Here is a 23,721-nt window from a genome sequence, read left to right as displayed (position 1 = left end):
TGCATACTTTCAGTTTCGTGAAAACTGGTGGAACTACATTTCTATAATTTACCTCATGTCTCGAGGAACGTCCCTAAAAACAACATACAAGGCATTTGTCTTTTCACTTTTACTACTTATTATGAATGTGTGCTGTGTTAGGTTTTTTTTTTGTGTGGCTTGTATACGAAAAACATGAGCAGTTTACATCCGTATTTCTTTACTGATATTATTGTTATTATTATTATTATTATTTCTATCCTTAGGCATTAAAATATAGCTCTAAATATAAGTAAATAAATATAAATAACTTGTGAAGCTGGATATAGTGTCCATTAGAAGTAAAGTCCCAGTGTTAAATAGACACAACAGCAATTATATCTTAATTTAAAGTAATTTAATAAGAAGATGTATTATCCTAAAAACTATGTATTTTTGTGTTGCATTAATTTATATCTTCTTACATCAGCTTGTAAGAACAATCATCTGTCAAAGTCTGTTTTTATCGAACACGTATTTATTGGTTCCTCCTTCGACTGACGCAAAGCGCAGCAAAACCCGACACCTGTGCCTGGGTGTGCGTGACATTGTTACCTTTAAAGACAGAGACGGGTGGTGTTAAAAAAAAACAAACATGTAGTCAAGAGATAGGGTTGAGTAATCCGCCCACTGGCACTCCCAACGAATACAAATCAAGTATACCCATGTTCATGGCTGTGACGTATCCCCACTTAAAAGTCAAAACGCTCAGCCCCGGCGGCGGACGTCGACATTGTTATTGTGAATTTTAAGAGACCAGGGGGCTGTTTTTATTTTCGCGGGGCTGCTAGCTATCGCCCGACATCCATTGTAACTTTAAAATAAATTGTTTTTATACGTTTTCAGGTTTATAGTTGCGTTTTTTTAGCTAGTTAGTGGACGGGCTAACAAGTTAAGGGTCCCGGCCGGGGTTTAGCTGATGGATGAGCGGGTATCGGACTTATTTGGATCAGGAAATGCACCCGAATCTGGATCATTTTCTTCAGCGTCTGCCTCCAACAGCAGCAACAGCACCCACAGGACGTCAAAGAGCTACAACGTAGCTCTGAGAAAAGCATCAAAGAAGAGCAAGAGGAACTCAAAACCTCTGTTCTCTGTCAACTTCAAAGCGAGCAACAATGCTCCGTATCTACCTCCAGAGGTGAGGCTGATATCAGCACAGCTGCTCAAACCATCCTAATGCCTAACTGAAACAACCGGTATTTATACAATTATAGTTAAGCGAAATACTTCCTTCTCTTTGCCTCAACACCAACCACAATAAAATGTAGAGTGCCTCAGTATTACAGGTACTAGGGTATAGCTCTACAAAACATAGCGAAGAGCGCTCTAAACGGTTTTTCAAAATAAAGTGCGACAGTGCAAGTCTTTTGAAGGCGCTTAATTTATTTGATCAAATTACATTAATATTAAATGGAATTAGGAGATGAATATGTAGTGGCGCGTGGGAATGCTAGAATTTAAATATATTTTTGTTTCACAGCAAACTGCGGAAGACATTCGGAACGTAAATTTAAATAAACACCGTATTTAGGCTTAAATTGTTTTATTTTGAAGGTCCGGAAGTTGGAAAACTTTCCACTGACGGCTGTCTTGCTGGATTTACCGTAATAGCTATAAAAAGGGACCACGGATTAATTGTATCGTAAAGTGTCGTTAAGTCGAGTGTTAACACAAAAACTGTAATAAGTGATTGTTTGTTACACTTCAACATAAACGAATACTAATGTATTGTATTTTCTGTTATTGAGTAAATCAACATTACGTTATTCTGGCTTGACTCGTATCCATAGAGTGACACGTAGCTACAGTCGCTACGGCGGCGGAAATGAATTAAATTGTTGCAGCATCACAACATTAGCGTTTACGTTTGTTGTTAGACGATATAACCTCGAACTATTGCCCACAGAAACGAAGTGCCCTACGTGGTTGGTGTTTGTGTTTTGTGTTAACGGAAACCTAACAGCTGTGTTTGTAAACAACTATTAGGGGGCGTGACTTTACGGCGTTCTCAGACGTGTTATTACACAGTAATAGTATTCTACTACAACGTTTACACGCCCGTGTCAAGAGTTGTATCGTAGTAAAAGTCTGTTTAACAGAAATGTTTAAAATTACGAGTCTTAACGCAGGCAGCAGCACCTTCACTCAGAAGTGTTTTTTTTTTATATATAATGATATAATTTTATATACTGTTATTATATAATGTTATTATATTTACAGTTGTGCTAATTTCCTCATTCTGTGACCTATGACCTCATAGAGCCAGGCTCCGTGGACATGTCACGACACATCCCATAGTTTTCAGTTTGTTAGATCTCAGACATGTCAACTCCATTGCTCCGCTAGTGTACGGTACATACACAGAAGTGTGTGAGATTATGATAAATAATACTGACTTTAAAAACATTTTGGTCAAACACACTATATCCCACAGTAATGCTGTCTAAACAATTCACCGCTACGCATTTGTTTCAGCCTCTCACCATTCACAGTGGTGCACTCAGGCTGTGCATTCAGTCAGATTTCTCTTCTTTGTGTCTTTCCACAAATCAATAGCCTGTTGTTTGACTCCTCACAGTCTGACAGCTGTTCTCTCTGTTCTGTTTCCCCTTTGTTTCTCTCTCAGGCTGAAGAGGGGAATATAGAGTACAAGGTAAGCACAGGGGTTCGACCTCCATGCAGCGTGTAAGGTCTTTTTGTCTTAAACAGAATAACAACAAATAAAAGAGTGTCTGCAATTATACGTATTGACGAGACCATTTTTGGACTTACACTCTCTGTACCTTGAGTTCTCATTCATTCATGTAATCCTTCTCCTGTCTAGTTGAAGCTGGTGAACCCTACGCAGTATCGATTCGAGCACCTGGCCACACAGATGAAGTGGAGACTGCAGGAGGGTCGCGGTGAAGCCGTTTATCAAATAGGTGTGGAGGACAATGGGATGGCGGTGGGACTGTCAGAGGAGGAGATGAGGGCTTCACTGAGGACGCTCCATCGACTGGCAGAGAAGTGAGTCACAAATGTGACATCAGGTCTTTATATGTTTAGATTTCATGTTTCAAGGTGGACTAAAAAAAACAGGGAAATCTGTGATGAAAATAGAACGCTCTGTCTTCGTGTATCTGTCAAGCTCTAAGCTCTAGTTGTTCCCTTTATTCTGACAGAGTCGGTGCCGACATCACCGTTCTCCGAGAGCAGGAAGTGGAGTACGACACTGAGGTTCCTCGTAAAATCGCAGAGGTTCTTGTTCGTAAAGTGCCAGATGACCAGCAGGTTAGTAAGAATAATATAATCAAAATAATTTAATCGAAGTAATTTTTAGTATTTTACTTTTTAGGATTTAACAAAAACGTTGTTACTTGCTTGTTCTCAATTGTCAGTAGTATTTATCTTATTGTTTTTTTTGTTTGTTTTTTCTGCAGTTCTTAGATCTACGGGTCGCTGTACTGGGGAATGTGGACTCAGGTAAATCCACTCTGTTGGGTGTGTTGACACAAGGTGAGCTGGACAACGGACGTGGAAGAGCGAGACTCAACCTCTTCAGACATCTTCACGAGATCCAGACTGGACGGACTTCCAGCATCAGCTTTGAGATCCTGGGCTTCAACAGCAAAGGAGAGGTGAGAAATGAGCCGACCAGAAGAGGGCGACGAATAGGCCCAGAAATAGCTTCAAGTAGTAGAATGAATCATGTTTTTGTTGTTGTTACAGGTTGTCAATTACAGCGAGTCTCGGACGGCGGAGGAGATCTGTGAGAGTGCGTCTAAAATGATCACCTTCATTGATCTGGCCGGTCACCACAAGTACCTGAAAACCACCATCTTCGGCCTCACCAGCTACTGTCCAGATTTTGCCATGCTGGTCGTCAGTGCAAGCACTGGCATTGGTGAGTGTTCTGCTTTTCAAATGTTAAGAGTGTGAACTGGACCAAGGCAGGTGAAGGACACACAGTTCTGACATGACAGCAGGGCTATGTTTGTGTACACCCCCACCTCACCTCGTGAGGTCGCAGACTTCACCAGCTGAGGCTGAACACTTGCCAAACATATGATATCTGAGCTTATGTAACAGGGCAGTCTTCCTGCCCGCTCTCATCCTGCCTGTCACTGCTGGTCCCAAAAATATCTCACATGCCATCCATTCATGTCAAAGACTCCTCTGACCCAGTGAAGGTTTGTTGAACCTGAAACCTGTGGAGGGGGCACTAAGTGCAGGGATGTCAGAGGAATGCCAACATTGCAGAACGTCTTCACGCCCTGGTGAACTGTAGCGTAAAAGAGGCCAAATGTCAACAGATCTTTAGAAGTCTCTCTCTCTGTTATCTGCTGCTAAAAGGACTTGGCTTTCAACAGATCCAGCAATATGATACTCTTAGCAGGTTGTTTTTTAACAGTCAAACAGTATTTTTTTTATTTTGATGTTTAAACTGCTTAAATTTGTGTAAAATGTACTCCAATTCCTGGCAAAAGCAGCCGTGTTTAATCCAACAACTATAAGCTAGCAAATTCATGTTAATGGATAAATGTTGGCAAAATTGTTGCTTAATAAAATAATTTAATTGTTTTATTTTAAATTCAATGCTCTCTTAAATGTACATTTTTTAAAATTATTTTTAAGTATTAAATGCATTATAAAATCTGCAAATGTTTTGACAGGCAGCATCCTTTAGATTTTGTTTTTTAATTCTTTAAAAACACGTTTGCGTTTTTGCTCTGGTGGCAGTTCAGTGCATTTGTGAGCTTTAAATTCGACCACGCTGTGGTGAGACGGGGTCAAGAAGGAGGATCCTCTCAGCTGACAGACAGAAACGAGGACACGGCGTCTGCAACCCAAGAGCTACAGCCTTAATTATGAAACACAGTAACAGATCTGTGGAAGTCATCGGCCAAAGACTGAGTTCTGTTCTTGGGTTTCACTTTTTTAGAGACTGCCTCGTCAGACGTTATCACACTGACAGGCAGATAAGGCGCTTTTATGTCTATCTTTATAGACTCACAGTCACCATGGATGCACGTTATATTACACACAACAAGTAAAACAGTCTGCAGCTCAGTTGACAGGAGGTGAAGGTATGTTGTTTACGTCAGTCACAGTGTTACTGACCGAAACATTATGTAGAATTCAAATCTGTGAATAATAACAGAAACAACAACAACAATAATAATAATAATTTAGGGCCACCAAGTGATCATGATTGTTATTCTAATAAATTGTAATTATTATAATATATTAAGATGAAGATATTAAGAAGATTAACAAATTTTAAATCCTAAATGTGACAGAAATATTTTTTTTCGTTTTGTACACTGCTGGAACAGAAAGACAAATAACAGCGGGTAGATGTCTGTGTTTCACACACTGTTTTTTATTTGTGACTAATTCCAAATGATGGAATTCTTAAAATGGGAAAACGTCAAGAAAAATATATAAAAGTATCACTCATAATTTCCATTTTTTTATTATTATTAAGCTGGAACCACGCGGGAGCATCTGGGCCTAGCCATGGCCCTGAAAGTGCCCATCTTCATTGTGGTCAGTAAAGTCGACCTGTGCACACGGGCCACCGTGGAGCGAACTGTACGACAGTTGGAGCGCGTCTTGAAGCAGCCGGGCTGCAACAAGGTTCCTATGGTGGTGGGGAACACCGACGACGCCGTCATAGCCGCACAACAGTTTGCACAGTCGCCCAAGTATGACTTCACTTCAACACAGTAATTCCAGGAAGTATCCGTGTTTCATTGTTTGTTTTTCCTGATGACATGTTTGTGCTCCGCTTCGGCAGCATCACGCCCATCTTTACCCTGTCCAGTGTCTCTGGGGAGAGTTTGGACCTGCTCAAGGTGTTCTTCAACATCATCCCTCCCCTCAGCAACAGTAAAGCTCAAGAGGAACTAATGCAGCAGCTGACTGAGTTTCAGGTAGGTCTGCAGTGAAGTGAAGAATCCGCAGATCTTCTAGTTTATGATCACAATTTCTTTATTAACTGTTAAACTCTGTGCCTGTTTAGTTGAACACAACGCTGATTTACTTGCAGGAATTGATGAAAGACAAAATGGCCTTCATTAGCGCCAAGTCTCTCTTTTTTTGGCTTTTATAGCCATCTGCTGCCACCTAGTGTTTTGTCTGTCACTGTTATATATATTAATGAGGACAAATTATTATAAAATAAGAATAAATCATACTGTAGTTTTCAGATCAAGCTGGTGAAATTGGATAATTTACCACGGTACGCCAGATGATCTCTCAAAAGCTGCCAAACTTTATATTTATTGTTGTCTCAATATTTGTAATAAACTGATCAGCATTTTGATTAAAGTCATACTTGTCTTTAATTCAATGAATTGATCACACAATGCTCAAACAATGCACCTTTCTCAGTTACCACATTTCTGGCACTAAGAACACCACTGTTGTTACTCCAGCCCTGTAGGTGGCAGTAATGCGCTCAGAGGAAAATGTACAGGATGCATTGAGTGATATCGGCACAGAAGAAAGTTTGGTGAACAACAATGAAAGAATGCTTTGTTTTTGTTAAAATTAGAGTATTGAAGTTTTTTACTGTGTCACATTGTTATTTTAGACAGTCCAGTAGATTCAGCTGCGTTTGACATCAGTGACTTCTATGTTCTAGGTGGATGAGATCTACACAGTACCAGAAGTGGGTACTGTCGTCGGTGGAACTCTGTACAGGTTAGTATAAAGTACTTAGTTCTTCAGCTTTGATTTGTATCATTCTGTGAAGCTGTCGTCTGTGCTCCTCCAGTGGTATCTGCAGAGAGGGCGATCGTCTCGTTGTAGGACCTACAGACTCCGGTCAGTTCCATGAGCTGACCATAGGGAGCATCCAGAGGAATCGATCGGCGTGCAGGGTTCTCAAGGCAGGCCAGGCCGCCACGCTGGCTCTGAGCGACTTTGACCGCTCGTTACTACGCAAGGTCGGAGCCTTGACACTGACCAATTATTTCCTCTACTACAACCGACAGTTGTTATCCCCTGACCTCTGATCGGGTTTTCTCTCTCCCCTGGTAGGGTATGGTAATGGTGAGTCCGGAGATGGAACCTACAATCTGCTGGAAATTTGAGGCAGAGATTGTGCTGCTTTTCCACGCCAAGACCTTCCACAAGGGCTTCCAGGTCACTGTGCACATCAGGAATGTGAGGCAGACGGCGACGGTGGAGGCCGTGTACGGGAAGGTGGGTGCATCCACTCAGCTTAACTCTGAGCTGTCCCACAGATAATAATTCTTCCAGTTTTCTACTAATCTCAATGGGATTTTCCTGCTTAAATAAATAATCCATATCAGGGATGACCAATAATATCAGGTAGCCGATATTAGCATGATTATGTGATTATCAGATATTGGCAGTTGAACTTAAAGCATCCCTCGTCTGTATCATTATTTCCTCTTCTTTCCTGCAGGAGGAGCTGAGGACTGGGGAGAAAGCCGTGGTTCTCTTCAAGTTCATCAAGCACCCAGAGTATCTGAAGGTCGGGGCTAAGGTGCTCTTCAGAGAGGGCGTCACCAAAGGTATCGGCCACGTCACCAAGCTGCAGCCCATCTCCGATCACCATCCGTCACATAGTGAGAATGAAGATTCCTGAAGCCTGTCGGGAATACCGCCGTCGTCGTTCCTCCTACACCCAGGTGCTCCACCACGGTCCTTTTCCTCCAGAGGCCTTTCTGCTCTGCCCACTGTCCTGAAAATCCCTCACACAGGATTCAGTTGATTTTATCATACATCTTTTTCCAAAGCCATGTTTTCACGTTCGTCCTCATTCGCCCTCTTCAGCCTTAGAATTGAATCTTGATATATTTTTTTAAGTCAGCATTCTAACGTTGTTGTGTTGTCTGAGAGTGTATTTATTTATAGCACTGATTGGGGGTAAACACACCCCCATGAGCAATATCAACCAAATTGACAGATCAGACAGATGCACTGCACAGATGTTTCTTTTTTTGCTGCCTACACACTTCAGATCTAAATCCAACTTTTATCACATATTCACACATTCACACACACACACACAACAATAATATGCACCAAGTCACAAACGCTTGCACTAAAAGGAATGTCAGTGTTACTTGACCTTTGGCAGAAGTCAGTTTCTGAACGTGTGAGATTCGGGGACATCAAAAGGTCCAGTGTGTAGCATTTAATGGAGTCTCGTGGCTAAAGCAGAACACAGTGTTCACCAACCATCTGTGTACAGTAGCCTGAAGAGAAATCACTGCCACTTCAACTGATATTTTAATGTACTTTAATAAGATTTTTAAAAATAAAGTTTCAGGCCCAGGTCCTGTCTCCATTCTCCCCACTAGAGGCCGCTAAAATCTACACACTAACCTTAATAGGTGTAGGTAATTTGTAATCCTAGTGTCACCATTTCTCGTGCACTGCAGCAGCCTGTTTGTGTTACCATTGTAGTGCCTCCTAAAGCCTCTGGTGTGTCTTAATCTTTTGTTGAGCTGTGCTCAGAGTGCCCTCTGCTGGTTCATGTGGTAACTTATCTGAGGGAAAATTGGATATTGTTTTTAACTAACGTTGAAATATAAAAAAGACAAAAACACAAGCTACTGGTTGGACAGTGTACTGCCCAAGAATTATTCATTGACTGCCACATGTAATCAGGATATTTGCAAAATGTGATTTGATTGGCCGTTTACAAATCTTACAAATCCAGGATCATTCATGAGCAGAGTTTGCGGCAGAGCAGCATCCGGTGTTTGTGATGAGTCGTTTCGAGCTCACTGTACCACTTCCAGCTGACACAAACTGGCACTTTAGCATTGAGGTAAAGGGAAAATCCCTGTGAGGTTCTGCTGAGTGAGAGCTGATCCAGTTTGTGTTTGATCCTGCCACGAAATTTCACGTTCACCTTGGTAATCACCGTCTTTGTTGTGTGAGAAACGTGTTTTATAGTGTGTTTGATCCTGCCACGAAATTTCACATTCACCTGTTTCACGTGTTTTATATCTTCACAGAGAATGCCTCAGGACGGCACAGAGAGGTAGATACGGTGTCGTGGCCTGTCCTTTTCTAGGTGCTTTAGTTACTCAGGTCAATGTCGATTGAGCACTAGATAGCATTCCACTGTTGGTGAAGGGCTCCTGCTGATTGGAGTGTTGCTGATCAGGTGGTGTTTTTCCTTCACAAAGGTGCTTGTATCGTGTTTGAACTGGTATGTACTGGCTGTGTCACGGACCAGTTTCAGAGTGGAGGCTGTCGTCTGGTTTAAGAATAAATAGATTTTAGAATTATTAAATAAAATATTATGGAATAAATTATTGGTTTAAAAAAAACCTCCACATTTTGGAATCTGTGTGGTTAACAGCCATTACAGGAGCCGGGTCCTATATGACATCACTAAACTTCCTGCCAAACAACTGACACATTGTAAGTAAAATTACGAACCTCACACTTTTTGTATAAAGTCTACGGTACTATTGCAGCTTTGAGAGACAGTAAATACGATCTTACTAATGTCTCTTTCATTAAGTTACTGATGTACGCCAACTTTCAAGGGATTTTTTTTTCCACAGTGCCTGAAGGGGTTACAGAGATCAGTAGCCTTTCAAAGTTTTACAACATCTACTGAAGCTGGTGCTACCACTAGAGACAGTGTTTGTCTAAAAGTTGTCTTTAACAGTGACTGTTGATTTCATGTTGTTGTTGGGAGGCTGTTGGCCTCCTGGTGTGTGCATGCTGTTGTGATTATTTTATGTTGTTTCTCAATGACAGGAATAATCGAGGACAACTGAGATATGTGTGCTTTCGTTCTGATTGCTTTTTATATTATTTGTATGCAAATTCTGCTTCCACTTGAAATGATAATATTCACAGCATTTCAACCAAAACCTTTTTTTTTCTTTTTTTTTTCTTCTAGCCTTGAAAAGTTCAGCCAGGTGTTTAAAGTTGTTTTATTGAGAAGTATTTTGTCGAATTTCTCATAGTTTTACAGTTCACTTGAACACCTCCACGGTTTTCTCAATCACAAAACTATACAAACCACAGCTTTACCTTTTTGTTTGTATTTAAGCTATGTTTGCTTTTAAAATATCTATCTATATATATACTGTATATACAGTATATGTATGTATACTGTATATATATATACTTTGGTTTTTTTCTAGGGGTGGGATGCAATATTTATGTACAGATCCAATTTGCGTGTTCTGATGTACATGAATAAACCTTTGTTGCATTAGCGGAGGCTCGTTTTGTCTTTATTCTTATCCGTTTTCAGTCAGCATCACTCGGCTCAGATTCAAACATTCAATGTCACATATTTCAAGTTATAAATTATAATTAAATATAAAATTGTATGGATTTATTGTAATATCGTTTCTATATTTAATATTACATAGAAGTGGGTCCTGTCTACCTGTTGGTGTCAGTATATAATTTTCCTCGTACATAAACAACGAAGAAGAACATGTCGGAAATGGTGTGACGTAACGGTTGTGACGTACATTTCGGCGCCTGTTTAAATCCAGCTTTAGTAGCTGTGGCTGCTTAATGTGACAATTTGCATATTATCGTTTTAAACGTTTCACTGTCAGTAACTGACGGATTCACGTTCCCGCTTCGCACGTGGAGCGATGGATTATGGGAAAGAGAGAGTAGTGGCGCTGGTGGACATGGACTGTTTTTACGTTCAAGTGGAGCAGAGGCTGAATCCAGAGCTGAAGAATAAACCGTGTGTTGTGGCGCAGTATAAGACGTGGAAAGGAGGCGGGTGAGTTTGTGACGCAAAAAAAAAAAAAAAACCTTTAAATTGGTACATTACTTAGTATAGGGTACATTAACTTAACTGAAATGATAGAAATTGACAGTGAAATCAGTTTGGAAGCTACAGTTGCTAAATGAAGCCTAAGGAAGTGAACCGGAAGTGTTTACGCTGTTTCATATAGGTATGGTAGTTCGGCTTAAATAAAAGTATCGGAATAAAAGCTCTTGTTTTACCAAGTAGATTATTTAAAATAACATAAAATTGTATAAATATATGATTAAATACTTACACGGCTTCACAGGAGCCCACAGACAGAGCAGCGGAAGCGGGTTTTTTTCTTTTACATAATATTTATGATGTAAATCAAAAAGAATGACAATGTGGTTTATGAAGTTTAAGCCCTTACAGTTATTGCTCGAGGTATTTTCTTTTTTAATTTTAAGACCTTTCCTCATGCCATTATCATTGATGATGTCATCAATTCAATATAAACCAATGAGAACATGTGTACCTGTAGATGTCATTTGATTTCTTTCATCACTTGCTAGTATCATAGCTGTGAGCTATGAGGCCAGGGCCCATGGCGTCGGCAGGAATATGTGGGTAGATGATGCAAAGACGCTGTGTCCAGATCTCCAGGTGGCACGAGTGCGTGAGTCCCATGGCAAGGCAGACCTCACACAGTAAGTGCTCACACTTTTATCAACATTCACACCCTTTTTATCCAGCACACAATGACAGCCTCTGTCCCACCATTGTAGTTACAGGGATGCCAGTGTGGAGGTGATTCACGTGATGTCCCGCTTTGCTGTGATTGAGAGAGCCAGCATCGACGAGGCATACATGGATCTGACTTCTGCCGTACAGCAACGTCTGAAAACTATGGCCGGTGGACAGATCGACCCCAAACTCCTGAAGACGACCTACATTCAGGGTTACCCTCGAAGTTCCACTGAACTGGAAACATCTGCTGAGGGTTCTGTTCTGGATAAAGGTAGACCAAACGTTACCAAACCCAAAGTGTAACCCAAACTTACCTGTGAACAACAAAGAGCAAAAAATATTTCACTATTTAAATTCACGGAGAAATCGCAGTTGGCCACTAGAGGGAGACTCTTATCAACCGTGTCTATAAACGAGTGTATCATTTTCATACTTTCCTTATAACTGAAGCTCTCAAACATTTGTCCTCAGAGGAGCACAGATCCAGAGGTCTTCAGGAGTGGCTGACGTCATTACCCCATAATTCATCTGGTGATAAGATCTCTCCTGACCTGCAGCTGACAGTGGGGGCGCTCATTGTCGAGGAGATGAGAGCGGCTGTAGAGAAAGACACAAGTTTTCGCTGCTCAGCTGGAATTTCACACAACAAGGTAGGCAAAAAAAAAACATCCTCTGGATATGACTTCATACATACGTTGTTTTCATACTGATAATAACTTCATAACTTTTTTTTAAGGTTCTGGCCAAACTGGCCTGTGGGCTGAACAAACCAAATCGACAAACTGTTCTTCCTTTGGACTCTGTTCCAGAACTTTTCAGTTCACTTCCCATCAGCAAGATGTGAGTTGACTTTTGACTTTTCTACGGCTTAGCACTTGACAGGATAGGCTGGTTTTTTATATATATATATATATATATANNNTATATATATATGTATATGTATATTCATGTTATTCATCTGTTATCCATGCAGCCGTAACCTTGGTGGTAAACTGGGAGCTTCCATCACAGAAGCTCTTGGAGTGGAGAACATGGGGGATCTAACTCAGTTTTCTAAGGCTGTGCTGGAGCAGCACTTTGGAGACAAAACAGGGTAAAACAAGCTTTTTTTTAATGAGTCAAGGTCAATCCTTTTACATCCAGACACAGCAGCTCAAAACTTCACACCAAGTGTGATGTGATGGTCACACCTTGCATCTATGAGAAAAATATCTTGTTTTTTGTTTTGTTTTTTTGTTTTCAGCCCGTGGCTGTTTGACCTTTGCCGTGGGATCGAGTTTGAAGCAGTGAAGCCCAGACAACTTCCTAAGTCCATTGGCTGCAGTAAAAACTTCCCTGGAAAAACTTCGCTGGCCACCAAAGAACAGGTATAATCTAGCTTTTTGACATTTTGACAAAATATATTTGGCTGAAATGAACTGTATATTTAGGCTGTCGGAATAAACACATTTATCAGGTTGATTATTTGATAAGAAATAAGCAGAAAAAAATGTGTAATGCACAGTAATAGCTGATGGATTAGTCACAAATGATCTGGAATTGTCCAGATTGTTGTTGACAAATCCACAGCTACCATGTGATTTATCAGATTGATTTTAAAATACTATTGATTCTTACAATTTAGCAATTAGTCCGGTGATTCAATGAATTAAACAAAACAATTTAAAAAGGTGAAGAAATAAGTATTTGATAAATAATTTAATGCTTTTATTTGGTGACTTAATCAACCGTCTCCTTCCAGGTCCAGTACTGGCTTCATCAGTTGGCTCTAGAGCTGGAGGAACGTCTGACCAAAGACAAAGACGTGGTACAAAAAAATAAAAAAAAATTATATCTGTACAGCAGAAATTTCCTCTTTTTTTTTTCTTATTTCTTTTTTTTTTACTATTTTCTTCATATCTCAGAACGGCAGGGTGGCCAAGCTCCTGACTGTTGGTGTGCGTCAGCTGGGAGATAAGAGGCCGAACAGCTTCTCCCGCTGTTGTGCTTTATCCAGATATGAAGCCGACAGAATATGCAGCGACAGCTTTGCCATTATTAAAAGCCTCAACACAGCAGGAAGTCACCAGGCGACGTGGTAGGTTGATGGCGTTGATCGTTGAAACGACTCCTGTGAAAGTCACTGACTATTTTTATGTAACTGAGATGAGAAAGGAAGTTATTTTACAACAGGACTTTCTCTGACTTTTGAGAGCAGTTTAGAAACCTCAGGTTCTTGTTTGGTTGACGGTTGATCGGGAAAATAAGGCAACAAATGATCACAGCCCGTTGTTTTCTACCGTCTCCTCAGGACTCCACCTCTCACCCTGCTCTACCTTTCTGCCAGCAAATTCACCGACACTCCATCAACAGGGGGAATCAGCGGTTTCCTGTGCAGTGACGTCAGTTCGACTCAGAGCCTTCCAGCCGCCACTCGGTCGTCCAACCAGGCGTCCTCTAAAGTAAAAAAGGACGCCACAAGCAAACAGTCTGGTGCCATTCAGTCCTTCTTCCAGAAAGCAGCAGAGAAACAAAGAGTGAAGGAGGCAAAAGAAGAGGACGATAAGGACCTCCTGTCCTCGGAGACTCCCACGCGTTCTCCTGCCTCTCACAGGTCGTTTGAGACTGAGGGAGGAGAAGTGACACCTGCCGAAAACGTCTCAACCAGCCCTCGGTCCGACATCACTTCAGTTTTCCAGAGTCATGAGAGACATCCACAGGCTTCAGCCGCAGCAGGACATGAATCTGTGGCCGTCAGTGTGGAAGACGACGGCCAATCAGCAGAGCAGGACAACAACAGACAGGAAGTGCTCATTGGCTCGGAGGAAAACCATCAGCTGCCCTCCAGCGTGGCCAGAGAAGACATCATCACCTGCGAGCGCTGTGGTCAGGACGTGTCCGTCTGGGAAATGCCTGAACACAATGACTATCACTTCGCCCTGGACCTTCAGAACTCCCTCTCTTCCTCAGCTCCTTCCACCTCCTCGTCCTCCTCTTCCACTGCCTCCCCTCTCGGAGTGGCGGGACATTCCGCGCGTGGCAAAACTAAAAGCAGACTTCAGTCTGGACCTCAGTCCAAAAGACATCGCTCTCAGGGCGGGGGCCACGGCACCTTGGACGCCTTTTTTAAGAAGAACCAATGACGTGTTGAAGAAAACGCCCTTTTATCTGTAGAGCAGATCGACATACTGTACTTCAAAACTCATTTCCTGATCAAAGATTGATATTGATAACAGCATTTGTATTAGGAAACAATAAAATGATTTCTTTTTTTAAATTGAAAATCCATATTTTTGTGGAGAGTTCTGGTTCTGTGGTAGAAATGTTGTCTTGCAAAACCAGAACTCAGAAGCTCTTATTAACTGTGCAAAAGTTGCCTCATCATACAATTATTGGTGGTTAAGGATGGAGATTTGGGTCCGGAAGGTTTCAGGTTTGAGGCCAAGCTGCCCGATTGCCACTGAGCATGGCACACACACACACATGCTGCTCCCCAGGTTCTTGAGCTGCCCCCTGCTGACTGTGGTGATGGGTAAAGCACATTTCATCCGTGCAGCGCTGGGCTGTACCATTCACTTTATTTTTGGTTTGTCTTGTAACTTCCTCATCTAGGAGGAAGGCTCTGAGAGTTATTTGTATAAGACCTGAGAGAAAGTAGGAAGTAAAAAAAAAACCTCAGGGATAATTCAACCAGTTCCAGTCAATGTTTTATCGAGGTCATCATGGCTCTTGACCACAGCGTTCTCCTCCTCATCGCCATAATCACAGGTTGGTGTCACTTTATAGAGAGACCTTTTTGTGTCTTTTGTGTCCTGTTTTCAGTCCGTTAGCCTGTTTATCTGGACAACACATAATAAAAAAGTTTTTATTGGATCTGAGGTATCTCTGAGGTCTGATGTGTATATATATATATATACATGTATATATATATTTCTATATACATGTGTGTTTATATTTTAATAAATGTGTATATGTTTGTAAAAGGAATCCCAAAGTTTGCTCAACCATATGAAGACATTTTTTGTGTCAGGTCACGATGGTTGATTTACACAATAATCTTTTTTATGGCAGGAAAAAAAGTTCTTTGGACTTGTAGAACTTATAAATTAGAACTTAGAAGTGAATAAACTTTTTTTTTAATGTCTCATTATCGTGAAAGCATTGAGTACTGAAATTCTAAAACCTTCCAATTAGCCTTTTTTGGTTTGTTGCGGCTCAGGTGCGCAAGTACATGTGCTATGTGGGATTCTTTGGCTCCCTCTAGTGGTACACAAGAGCGTGTCATTCCTTTATATAGCTCCTTTCGATTAATAATGATTAAACATGTTGCCTTTATAAGAAAGCTAGTTGCCCTTTTTTTTCTTTTTTCCCCTAAGGGAATATATATATATATATATATATATTGGAATTCATTGTCCAATTCAGCATTCACCATAGACCACAGTGGGGGGAAGATTATGACATCACGTTCTTCTTGCAGTTGTGTGTCATTTCTAATAACACATCCTGTGTCTCTGTCTTGTAGGAAGTTACACCAGCAGTAAAGTCACTCAAGTGTCTGTAAAAGTTGGAAGTTCCATAACGATCCCGTGTGTGTACAGAGAGGAGTACAGAAACCATGTGAAATACTTGTGCCGAGGTTTCCAGTGGTCCTCCTGCACGGATGTAGTCAAAACAAACAGACCTGATCAGTCAGGAAAGTTTTCCATCTTTGATGACAAATCACAGAGAGTTTTCAATATGACTATCGGAGATGTGACAAAACACGACACGGATTACTGGTGTATTGTGGAGAAAAGCGGTACTGATGATGGAGCATACTTCCACCTGTCTGTCACTGACGGTAAGAGCCCAGAGTTTATCCTTCAGAATATATTGAAACAGGGAAGTGGTTCCCTGGGCGCTTGAGCTGCCCCCTCCTTACTTTGGTGATGGGTAAAAATGGACCCATCACATTTGGTGATGTGTCACAATGACAAATAATCTATCTACAAATATGTCTTCTTTTTTTTTTAAACTGACCTTCCTTTTTCTTTGAAGGTACACCTGCTCTTTACGTGGACGATCAGGAGGTTCAAGGGTTTCTTGGGGGTGATATAACCATCAGGTGTTACCACAGCACCTCCTCTGGTGAGGTGGGGTGGTGCAAGTTAGGAGGGACGTGCGTCAAAGACGGGTGGGGAACCATAGATGGAAGACGTGTGAGCGTGAACTCGTCAGTCCCTCGTGTTTTCACCGCTACTCTGTACAACGTGACAATACAGAGCAGCGGCTGGTATTTGTGTTTCAAAGGAGACCTACAGATGCCAGTGTATGTCAATGTCACTGACAGACCCATCACCAGTAAGTCCACACTAACACATCACACATATTACACTTGAATTATTAGGTGTATTCCATAATGGTACAATTTGATTTTTTTTTTTTGTATTATAATTCAAAATAAACTCTGTCCTGTTTTTAAACCTGTAGCCACATGTTTATCACCGACGACAACTATTGAGTCAGGGAAGATTTCAAGGTGTGTTTTTGAATATATGAACACTGAAGTTCTAAGAAAATAATATACTAGGAGGAGTTTTTTTTTTTTTTTAAACCTTTTCCTTTCCTTTCCTTCTCCCTCACCTGCCGTAGCTCCTCCTGGTACTTGGTGACCCTCCTCATCCCTCTGGGGTTGCTGGTCTTTGCTGTCATCGTTGCTGTGATCGTCTGGTTCATGTTGAAGAAACACAGTCAGTGTCACTTCATTCTCAAACTGTTTAAGATTGACATATGATCAGTTAGTCAACTTTATTTTGTCACTGTACACTATACAGGCTCAAGCAATCCCCAAACATCAGCCATGGCACAGGTGAGATATGGCAAAGAAGTCAATTTATCTTTTTTGGTCAATGCATGACAGGCGGAACAATTAAATAGTCATCCACTAGGTGACAGCAGATGGGTATGAAAACTGAAAAAAAAGAGAAGATCTTTTTGTCTTTCTTCAATTCCTGCAAGTATATCAGCGTTGTCTTCAACTAAACAGGCCGAGATTTTAGTAAATTGAGAGTAAATTTTGACTGGAAGATTATAACATTTCTTGACATATACTTTTTGGGAAATTTGGTGTATGTTGCTAAAAATGTTATGTCCTGTGTACTAAACTAGAGACCCCTACAGGCCACAAAACATTAAATGTTGGTGACTTTTTTTCTTCATTTAAGTCAACATCCTCTCAATGACAACATGTTTTTTTTTTCCTCCACAGAGTGAAAAGACAACATACTGTAATGTTGGTGTTAGATTTGAAAAGTCGAAGCAGGTATCTGCGGTTCTGAATAACACACATTAATTTCAATCTGCTTCAGACAATGTTTTCTTATGTGTCTGATGTCCTTCACTCTCACAGAGGCCCTCTGAAAGCAGTCAGGATGTGACGTACAGTTCCGTTGTCATCAAAAAGCCACAAAAAGCAAAAGAGGTAAATTAATTTTCTTTATTATATCCGTTCTTTTCTGTGATTTGCCAATAAACAAAAATTTAAAGATAAGAAAAATAAATATTGAAAGTAATTTAATAGATTAAAAGAATGAAATTATAGAAGCTATTGCATCAGAAGCAAATTTGAGTAATTTTGGCTGACATTTAAATGTGAGTCAGTAACTCTCATTTTTATTTTTTGTGTTTCAGGTTGAATTGTCCAATGATACCGTTACCTACAGTACATTGAAAGAATATAAAACATCTTCCTAAGTTTTATCTGTATTTATTGTTTCAAAGTTTACCACAGGTGTGAGTCAAAGTGTGTAATTCTTATTTCTCTCTATGTCTGCTCCTGTAACGGAGTGGTGAAATATTCATATTCAATACTTTGAAAATAATTAGCCAGTAAATATTAATTTAATAATATTGTTTGTTGTAATTCTTGGCTTTGGCTGCTTACATTTTTTTTATTCCTTGTATTTAGTATTTATTTGTTGTACAAATAACTGCATAAAATAAAGCAACATTGTCCACCAGTTGTTTAACAATATGTATGTGCCTTTTTTGCAACATTTTTTCAATTCTCTAGGTTCAATGGGAGGTTTTAATGTTACTTAATATACAGAGCCATAATGTGTGTTTGCTTTTTAATGTAAATCTTGTAGTACTGTATGTTACCAACCAGTATTACTTTATGAGGCAGGTATTTTTCAATATATATTTAATTGTGTTTTAAATAACACGCATAGCTACATAAATATATATATATAAAAGTTCATTATCTTCCATTAGTTAGTTGTGATATATAATAATAATGTTACATTTAAATATTTATTTTATTTTAAGTGTCTTTCAAGGTCAATTGTTGAAAGCCTATCCCATACTATGCTACATACTACATTATTCAAATACCCATACATTTTGTTTTAGTTTAATAGCCATTAGTGGCTTCTTCTTGCACTATACCGTACTTCCATCATCACTTCTATCTACTGCCCTTTGTGACTTCATTCATCCGACTATATTTGTGAAATAGTTTTAAAACACGTGAATTAGTTCTTCTTCTTCTTTTTTTTTAATGAAGAAACACTACTCAAGCTCGTTTATTGCGTAATATTATTTTTTTTTAATTTTTTTTTTAAAGGAAGTTAATTTTGCTCAGGCATCTAAGTGGACCTTCCGGGTCCTGAGCCCAGGTTGTGATAGGTCTGGTTCTGGTGTCGCTGCAGTCTCCTTCAGCTCGCCCTCCAACCGGTGACGCCTGCTCTAGCTGTGCGGTGTTAAGAACATCCTAAGAAAACTCTCAAGTTCAACACTACCCTCATCTACTCCTGGTACGAAATACGCTTGTTTTGTTGGACTGCGTTGTCCTTAAAATTAGAACATAAATTTGGTAAAACGTGTCATTTTACTTTTGCCGGTTATTTCCAGGCTAGTTAGCTTAGCTGCCCGGCTAGTCGCACGCTGCGTCTGACACATGTCAGGTGACAGCAATGGTAGGTAGCGTTTATATTACTGTGCTTTTTTTTCAATTAGCTCTAAAAATGTGACGCTTGGTTGACACCTAAAAACTTAGCAATGTTAAAGTTCAAGTCGTATTAATTATTCATACTGTGTGTTCTGTCATCCTCCATACGGCCTAGTTAGCAACTGTAAGCTGTGAATGCTAGTACTCAATGAAATTAACTGATCGCGGTAATCGGCGTCTACATGTGCTTTACCACCACGCCCTCTCAGTCAGTCAGCTCTCGCGTAAAAGCGTTTTTAATAAAGAAAAGCTGGATATGACACACACACGCGCACACACACTTTACAGCAAAATGGCTCCTGACACACATGAGCTCGGTCTGTCACCTTGTCCAGCAACTGTCAAGACATTGGTCCTGTTTTTTTTTTTTTGGTCCACTTGCACTTTATGTTTTATCACTCGTGGTGAAATGAAATGAGTAAATGGTTCAGTTCTCTCAACGATGACCGTTTGATACATTTTAAATTAATTAGTCGTTTTGAAATTTGTTTTACAGTGGTTAATATAACGACAACAACAATAACAGCAATATCGGTTGTTGATTTTTATGGTTACAGTTGAGTTATTTTGTCCTAAATGATTTTGAATGGTGACTGGTCAGGTACACGTTCTATTAGACCGCGGTTGTTTTAAGACTGTATAGTTGTGTATAATACTACAACCACTGAACTAATCAACTGTTGCACAGGTACAATTGGTCAATATTAACAAATGCACATCTGAATGAATGAGCAAACTAAGATGGTGGTTCTTCGCCTTTTTGTTATGTCATCCCTGGTTACTGTCAATAATTTATTTATGAAAAGCACATGTTGAATTTTGGAGAAAAAAAAAAAACCATGACAATTATGTCCTTCAATGCAACTGAGCACATAACACTGGGTCAAAATATCCCCCTGTCTCACTTGCTGCTTGTCCTTGGCTATTAATGTACATGACCTGTGTGTCCAGTCCACCTGCTGCACTCGCACTTCATAATTATGCCAACGCTAACATTGGGACAATAGGTTTTTATTCTTCATACATTCCGTCATTTCAGAAAGAAAAAAAAAAGACTCGGTGGTTAATTGGATTCCTGTAGGTCATGGATCCACTTTTAATTGGTTTGTGTTTAACAGCTGACCTTTGTTATTGGTCGAAAGCTAAATAGCATTAGCACTGAAATACATGTGCTGCCATCCAAATTAAATTAACTTTTTTTTAAATTATTTTATAGAAATAATGGCTGTGCCTCCTTCATACGCTGACCTGGGCAAATCTGCCAAGGACATCTTCAACAAAGGCTACAGTAAGATGAGTTTTTCTTTGTGTGTCTCTGATTTCAAAATTCTCATTTCAAACTGGTAAATATAGACCAGCGAATGTTTGCACTCTGCAGGTTTTGGTCTGGTGAAGCTTGATGTCAAAACAAAGTCTGCTAGTGGAGTGGTAAGACATTTTTATTTTATTCAGAAATAAAAATAGATGTTAACATTAAGTTCCACTGATGTTATTTGGACATTAAATCAAAAGAAGCTGCTTCTTAGTTACTTTAGGCACAGTCTAGCTTGAACTGAGTTAATAAATGAAAATGTCAACTTGGACACAGCTGACAGACAAAGGCTTTAATTCAAAACAAATGTTGTCCAGTCAGTTTGTACATGTTTAACACAAATTTGAAGTTGATAATAAAATGTCTTCTACAGGAATTCAAAACATCCGGCTCATCCAACACTGACACCAGCAAAGTCGTAGGTAGCCTTGAAACTAAGTACAAGAGGTCAGAATATGGGCTGACCTTCACTGAGAAATGGAACACCGACAACACCTTGGGAACAGAAATCACAATTGAAGATCAGGTGAGGATCAGCGCCGTCACCAAAGTGGCTTCAGGGTTTCATGCTGACATCAGCCGATGGCATCCATTTCTTCGCTTAACCCCTGACCCCATTTATTTCCTTTTTTCTTTTAAACAGATTGCAAAAGGATTGAAGTTGACTTTTGACACAACTTTCTCACCAAACACTGGGTAAGTGAAGATCATTTGACTGAACAAAGCAACATGTTGTTTTTGTACACAAGTTGAACAGAGCTAATTTAAATATATATATAAATACATATACATTTGATAAAAAATTTTATTTTATTTTTCATGTGTGCATTCGCCAGTTTCTGGGTTTTAGCGTACACTTTGTTTCAGTAGAAAATCCACTCAAGTCTTTGTACATGAAGTACAAATGCAACTCCTTGTTGTCGTGTGTAAATCCATTTAGATAATAAAAATAAAATACAAATGTTTATCATGAACAGCAAGAAGAGCGGCAAAGTTAAGACCGCCTACAAGCGTGAGTACGTCAACCTGGGCTGTGACGTCGACTTTGACTTCGCCGGTCCCACCATCCACGGAGCTGCCGTCGTGGGCTACGAGGGCTGGCTCGCCGGTTACCAGATGAGCTTCGACACCGCCAAGTCCAAGATGACGCAGAACAACTTCGCCATCGGTTACAAGACCGGAGACTTCCAGCTTCATACCAACGTGTGAGTGAGCAAAAACATTTCCTTTTTTTTTTTTCCAACTTTTTTGTGTCTATTGACTTGTCTGTATTTATGTTGGTATTCAAAGGGAAACAGTTTCTCAGATCAGTCATGTGACCTTATTTTCCTTCTTTTTTAAAGTAATGACGGAGCAGAGTTTGGAGGCTCCATCTACCAGAAGGTGAGCGACAAACTGGAGACTGCCGTCAACCTGGCCTGGACCGCTGGCAGCAACAGCACTCGCTTCGGTATTGCAGCTAAATATCAGCTGGACAAGGAAGCTTCCATCAGTGTAAGTAGGGCAGCACAGGACTGAACAGTTATAAGGAAAACTTTAATGTTTTTAAGATTTTTTTTTTTTCTTTTTTTCACCCTAATTCACTTTGTTGTTTTTCTTTTCTTTAGGCTAAAGTGAACAACAATAGCCTTGTTGGTATTGGTTACACCCAGACTCTTAGACCAGGTAAGAATTTAAACACAGACACAAACAGCCAATAATATTTGTGAATTAAAAAAAAACAAAATTGAAAATGGAGCCCATTAAACGTCCCACAATCGGGAAAATTCTTTGCGAGTCTTTGCAATAGCCATGACATCGATGTTCCCTTTGTCCCTGTGCAGGTATCAAACTCACTCTGTCTGGTTTGATTGACGGAAAGAACATCAACGCAGGAGGCCACAAGCTGGGTCTGGGCTTGGAACTGGAAGCCTAAAATCGCCCCCCCCAAACCCCGACTGCAGAAGGACTAGGGAATATCAGAAGAATCTGGCCTTAAAAAGTGTGTGTCCAACTCCAACCAGCAGAGGGAGATCTTTGGGATATGGATTCAAAGGCTGCAATCGAAGTACCACATCACACTGGTGCTTTGGATCTTTCACCTGGGTTGCTTTTCACTGCGTAGCTGCGTCTGCTCCGACAGTTGGTGGCGCTGTTGTCTGTGTTTCAGTACAGTCTCTCATCACTCTGACTTTGTTTTTTTTTTCTTTTCTGTGATCTAATACCAGACACTCCACTTGTCATGTTTTTGTGCAAACACCAGTTAATGAATTTGCGTGGCGAGCAGCGGGGAACCTCCGCTCCCATCGTTACAGACACTACTCTCTGATATTCCTTTGTCGTTTGCAAACCTTGTCAATCACACTAGGCTTTTTACGCTTTTATTTAAAAAAGAAATAAATAAATTGATCCACCCTTTCTTGTCCATGCGCTAAAGGAAACGCTGTACCTCTGTAATTTGTCTTGTGTTGCCCCCACCTGACCGCAAACTAGGGAGTCACAGCTGGTTACTTAAAAATTGACTTTGTAAAGAATCCTGTACACTTGGCTGATCATGCAGATTTAGTGGTTGTTGATGCTTATGCTAGGAGGTGAATCAGGGCACGGAAATGTTCACAGTAATGCCAAACAATCCTTGTTCAAAAGACGTGACTTTGTCGCACGTGAGCGCTCCTGGAACATGGTTCCTGGGAAGTCCTGGAGGTTCTTGTGTGTGTGTAAGTTTTCAATAAAGTCATTGAACATCACACGTGTACTTGCTGTTGTGTTTTTGTTTTTATTGATTTATCAGATGTTATTTAGGAGAAGTACTGCTCAGGTATTTAAAAAAAAAAAAAAAACAATCAAAGGGAATGGGTGGCTGCTGCACAAAAGTTTAACAAACAATTTGGTTATTGCTCTTCTTACAGTGGTTGTTCTACCAAAAGTCTGACAATAAATAATCGGAAGAAAATTGTAAGCCGGTGTTTCTCAACCTTGGGG

General features: G+C 40.2%; 4 protein-coding genes across 6 annotated transcripts; all 4 read left to right on the top strand.

The window, feature by feature from the left end:
- Positions 1 to 350: 350 nt before the first annotated feature.
- gtpbp2a (GTP binding protein 2a) lies at positions 351 to 8,593 on the top strand. Of its 2 annotated transcripts, none has more exons than XM_008321368.3 (12): positions 351 to 1,159; positions 2,648 to 2,674; positions 2,846 to 3,030; positions 3,186 to 3,294; positions 3,444 to 3,641; positions 3,733 to 3,907; positions 5,492 to 5,711; positions 5,804 to 5,939; positions 6,653 to 6,711; positions 6,785 to 6,956; positions 7,051 to 7,215; positions 7,442 to 8,593. In XM_008321368.3, exons 1-12 carry the CDS (start codon positions 938 to 940, stop codon positions 7,622 to 7,624), a joined length of 1,851 nt encoding a protein of 616 aa, XP_008319590.1. In that variant the 5' UTR covers positions 351 to 937; the 3' UTR covers positions 7,625 to 8,593. The 2 variants fall into 2 exon arrangements, with proteins under 2 accessions (XP_008319590.1, XP_016892710.1); XM_017037221.2 differs by lacking the exon at positions 351 to 1,159 and adding an exon at positions 1,161 to 1,217.
- A 1,862-nt stretch (positions 8,594 to 10,455) lies between these two features.
- polh (polymerase (DNA directed), eta) lies at positions 10,456 to 14,732 on the top strand. The gene is made up of 10 exons (XM_008321357.3): positions 10,456 to 10,759; positions 11,302 to 11,436; positions 11,515 to 11,747; positions 11,948 to 12,126; positions 12,213 to 12,316; positions 12,450 to 12,569; positions 12,720 to 12,843; positions 13,218 to 13,283; positions 13,381 to 13,553; positions 13,767 to 14,732. Exons 1-10 carry the CDS (start codon positions 10,623 to 10,625, stop codon positions 14,596 to 14,598), a joined length of 2,103 nt encoding a protein of 700 aa, XP_008319579.1. The 5' UTR covers positions 10,456 to 10,622; the 3' UTR covers positions 14,599 to 14,732.
- Positions 14,733 to 14,874: 142 nt separating this feature from the next.
- Positions 14,875 to 19,254, top strand: LOC103386930 (uncharacterized). Of its 2 annotated transcripts, XM_008321370.3 has the most exons (9): positions 14,875 to 15,223; positions 15,981 to 16,298; positions 16,496 to 16,798; positions 16,928 to 16,976; positions 17,090 to 17,187; positions 17,272 to 17,306; positions 17,706 to 17,759; positions 17,847 to 17,918; positions 18,128 to 19,254. In XM_008321370.3, exons 1-9 carry the CDS (start codon positions 15,178 to 15,180, stop codon positions 18,188 to 18,190), a joined length of 1,038 nt encoding a protein of 345 aa, XP_008319592.1. In that variant the 5' UTR covers positions 14,875 to 15,177; the 3' UTR covers positions 18,191 to 19,254. The 2 variants fall into 2 exon arrangements, with proteins under 2 accessions (XP_008319592.1, XP_016892713.1); XM_017037224.2 differs by lacking the exon at positions 17,706 to 17,759.
- vdac2 (voltage-dependent anion channel 2) lies at positions 19,116 to 23,601 on the top strand. The gene is made up of 9 exons (XM_008321358.3): positions 19,116 to 19,254; positions 20,665 to 20,736; positions 20,827 to 20,876; positions 21,134 to 21,286; positions 21,404 to 21,456; positions 21,738 to 21,965; positions 22,104 to 22,254; positions 22,368 to 22,425; positions 22,584 to 23,601. Exons 2-9 carry the CDS (start codon positions 20,670 to 20,672, stop codon positions 22,673 to 22,675), a joined length of 852 nt encoding a protein of 283 aa, XP_008319580.1. The 5' UTR covers positions 19,116 to 19,254; positions 20,665 to 20,669; the 3' UTR covers positions 22,676 to 23,601.
- Positions 23,602 to 23,721: the final 120 nt, after the last annotated feature.

Source organism: Cynoglossus semilaevis, chromosome 12 (genome assembly GCF_000523025.1).
Source record: "Cynoglossus semilaevis isolate Cse_v1.0 chromosome 12, Cse_v1.0, whole genome shotgun sequence".
In the NCBI taxonomy this organism is placed as follows: domain Eukaryota; kingdom Metazoa; phylum Chordata; class Actinopteri; order Pleuronectiformes; family Cynoglossidae; genus Cynoglossus; species Cynoglossus semilaevis.
The sequence above is the reverse complement of the archived record's forward strand: the minus strand, read 5'-3'. Positions and strand labels throughout refer to the sequence as shown.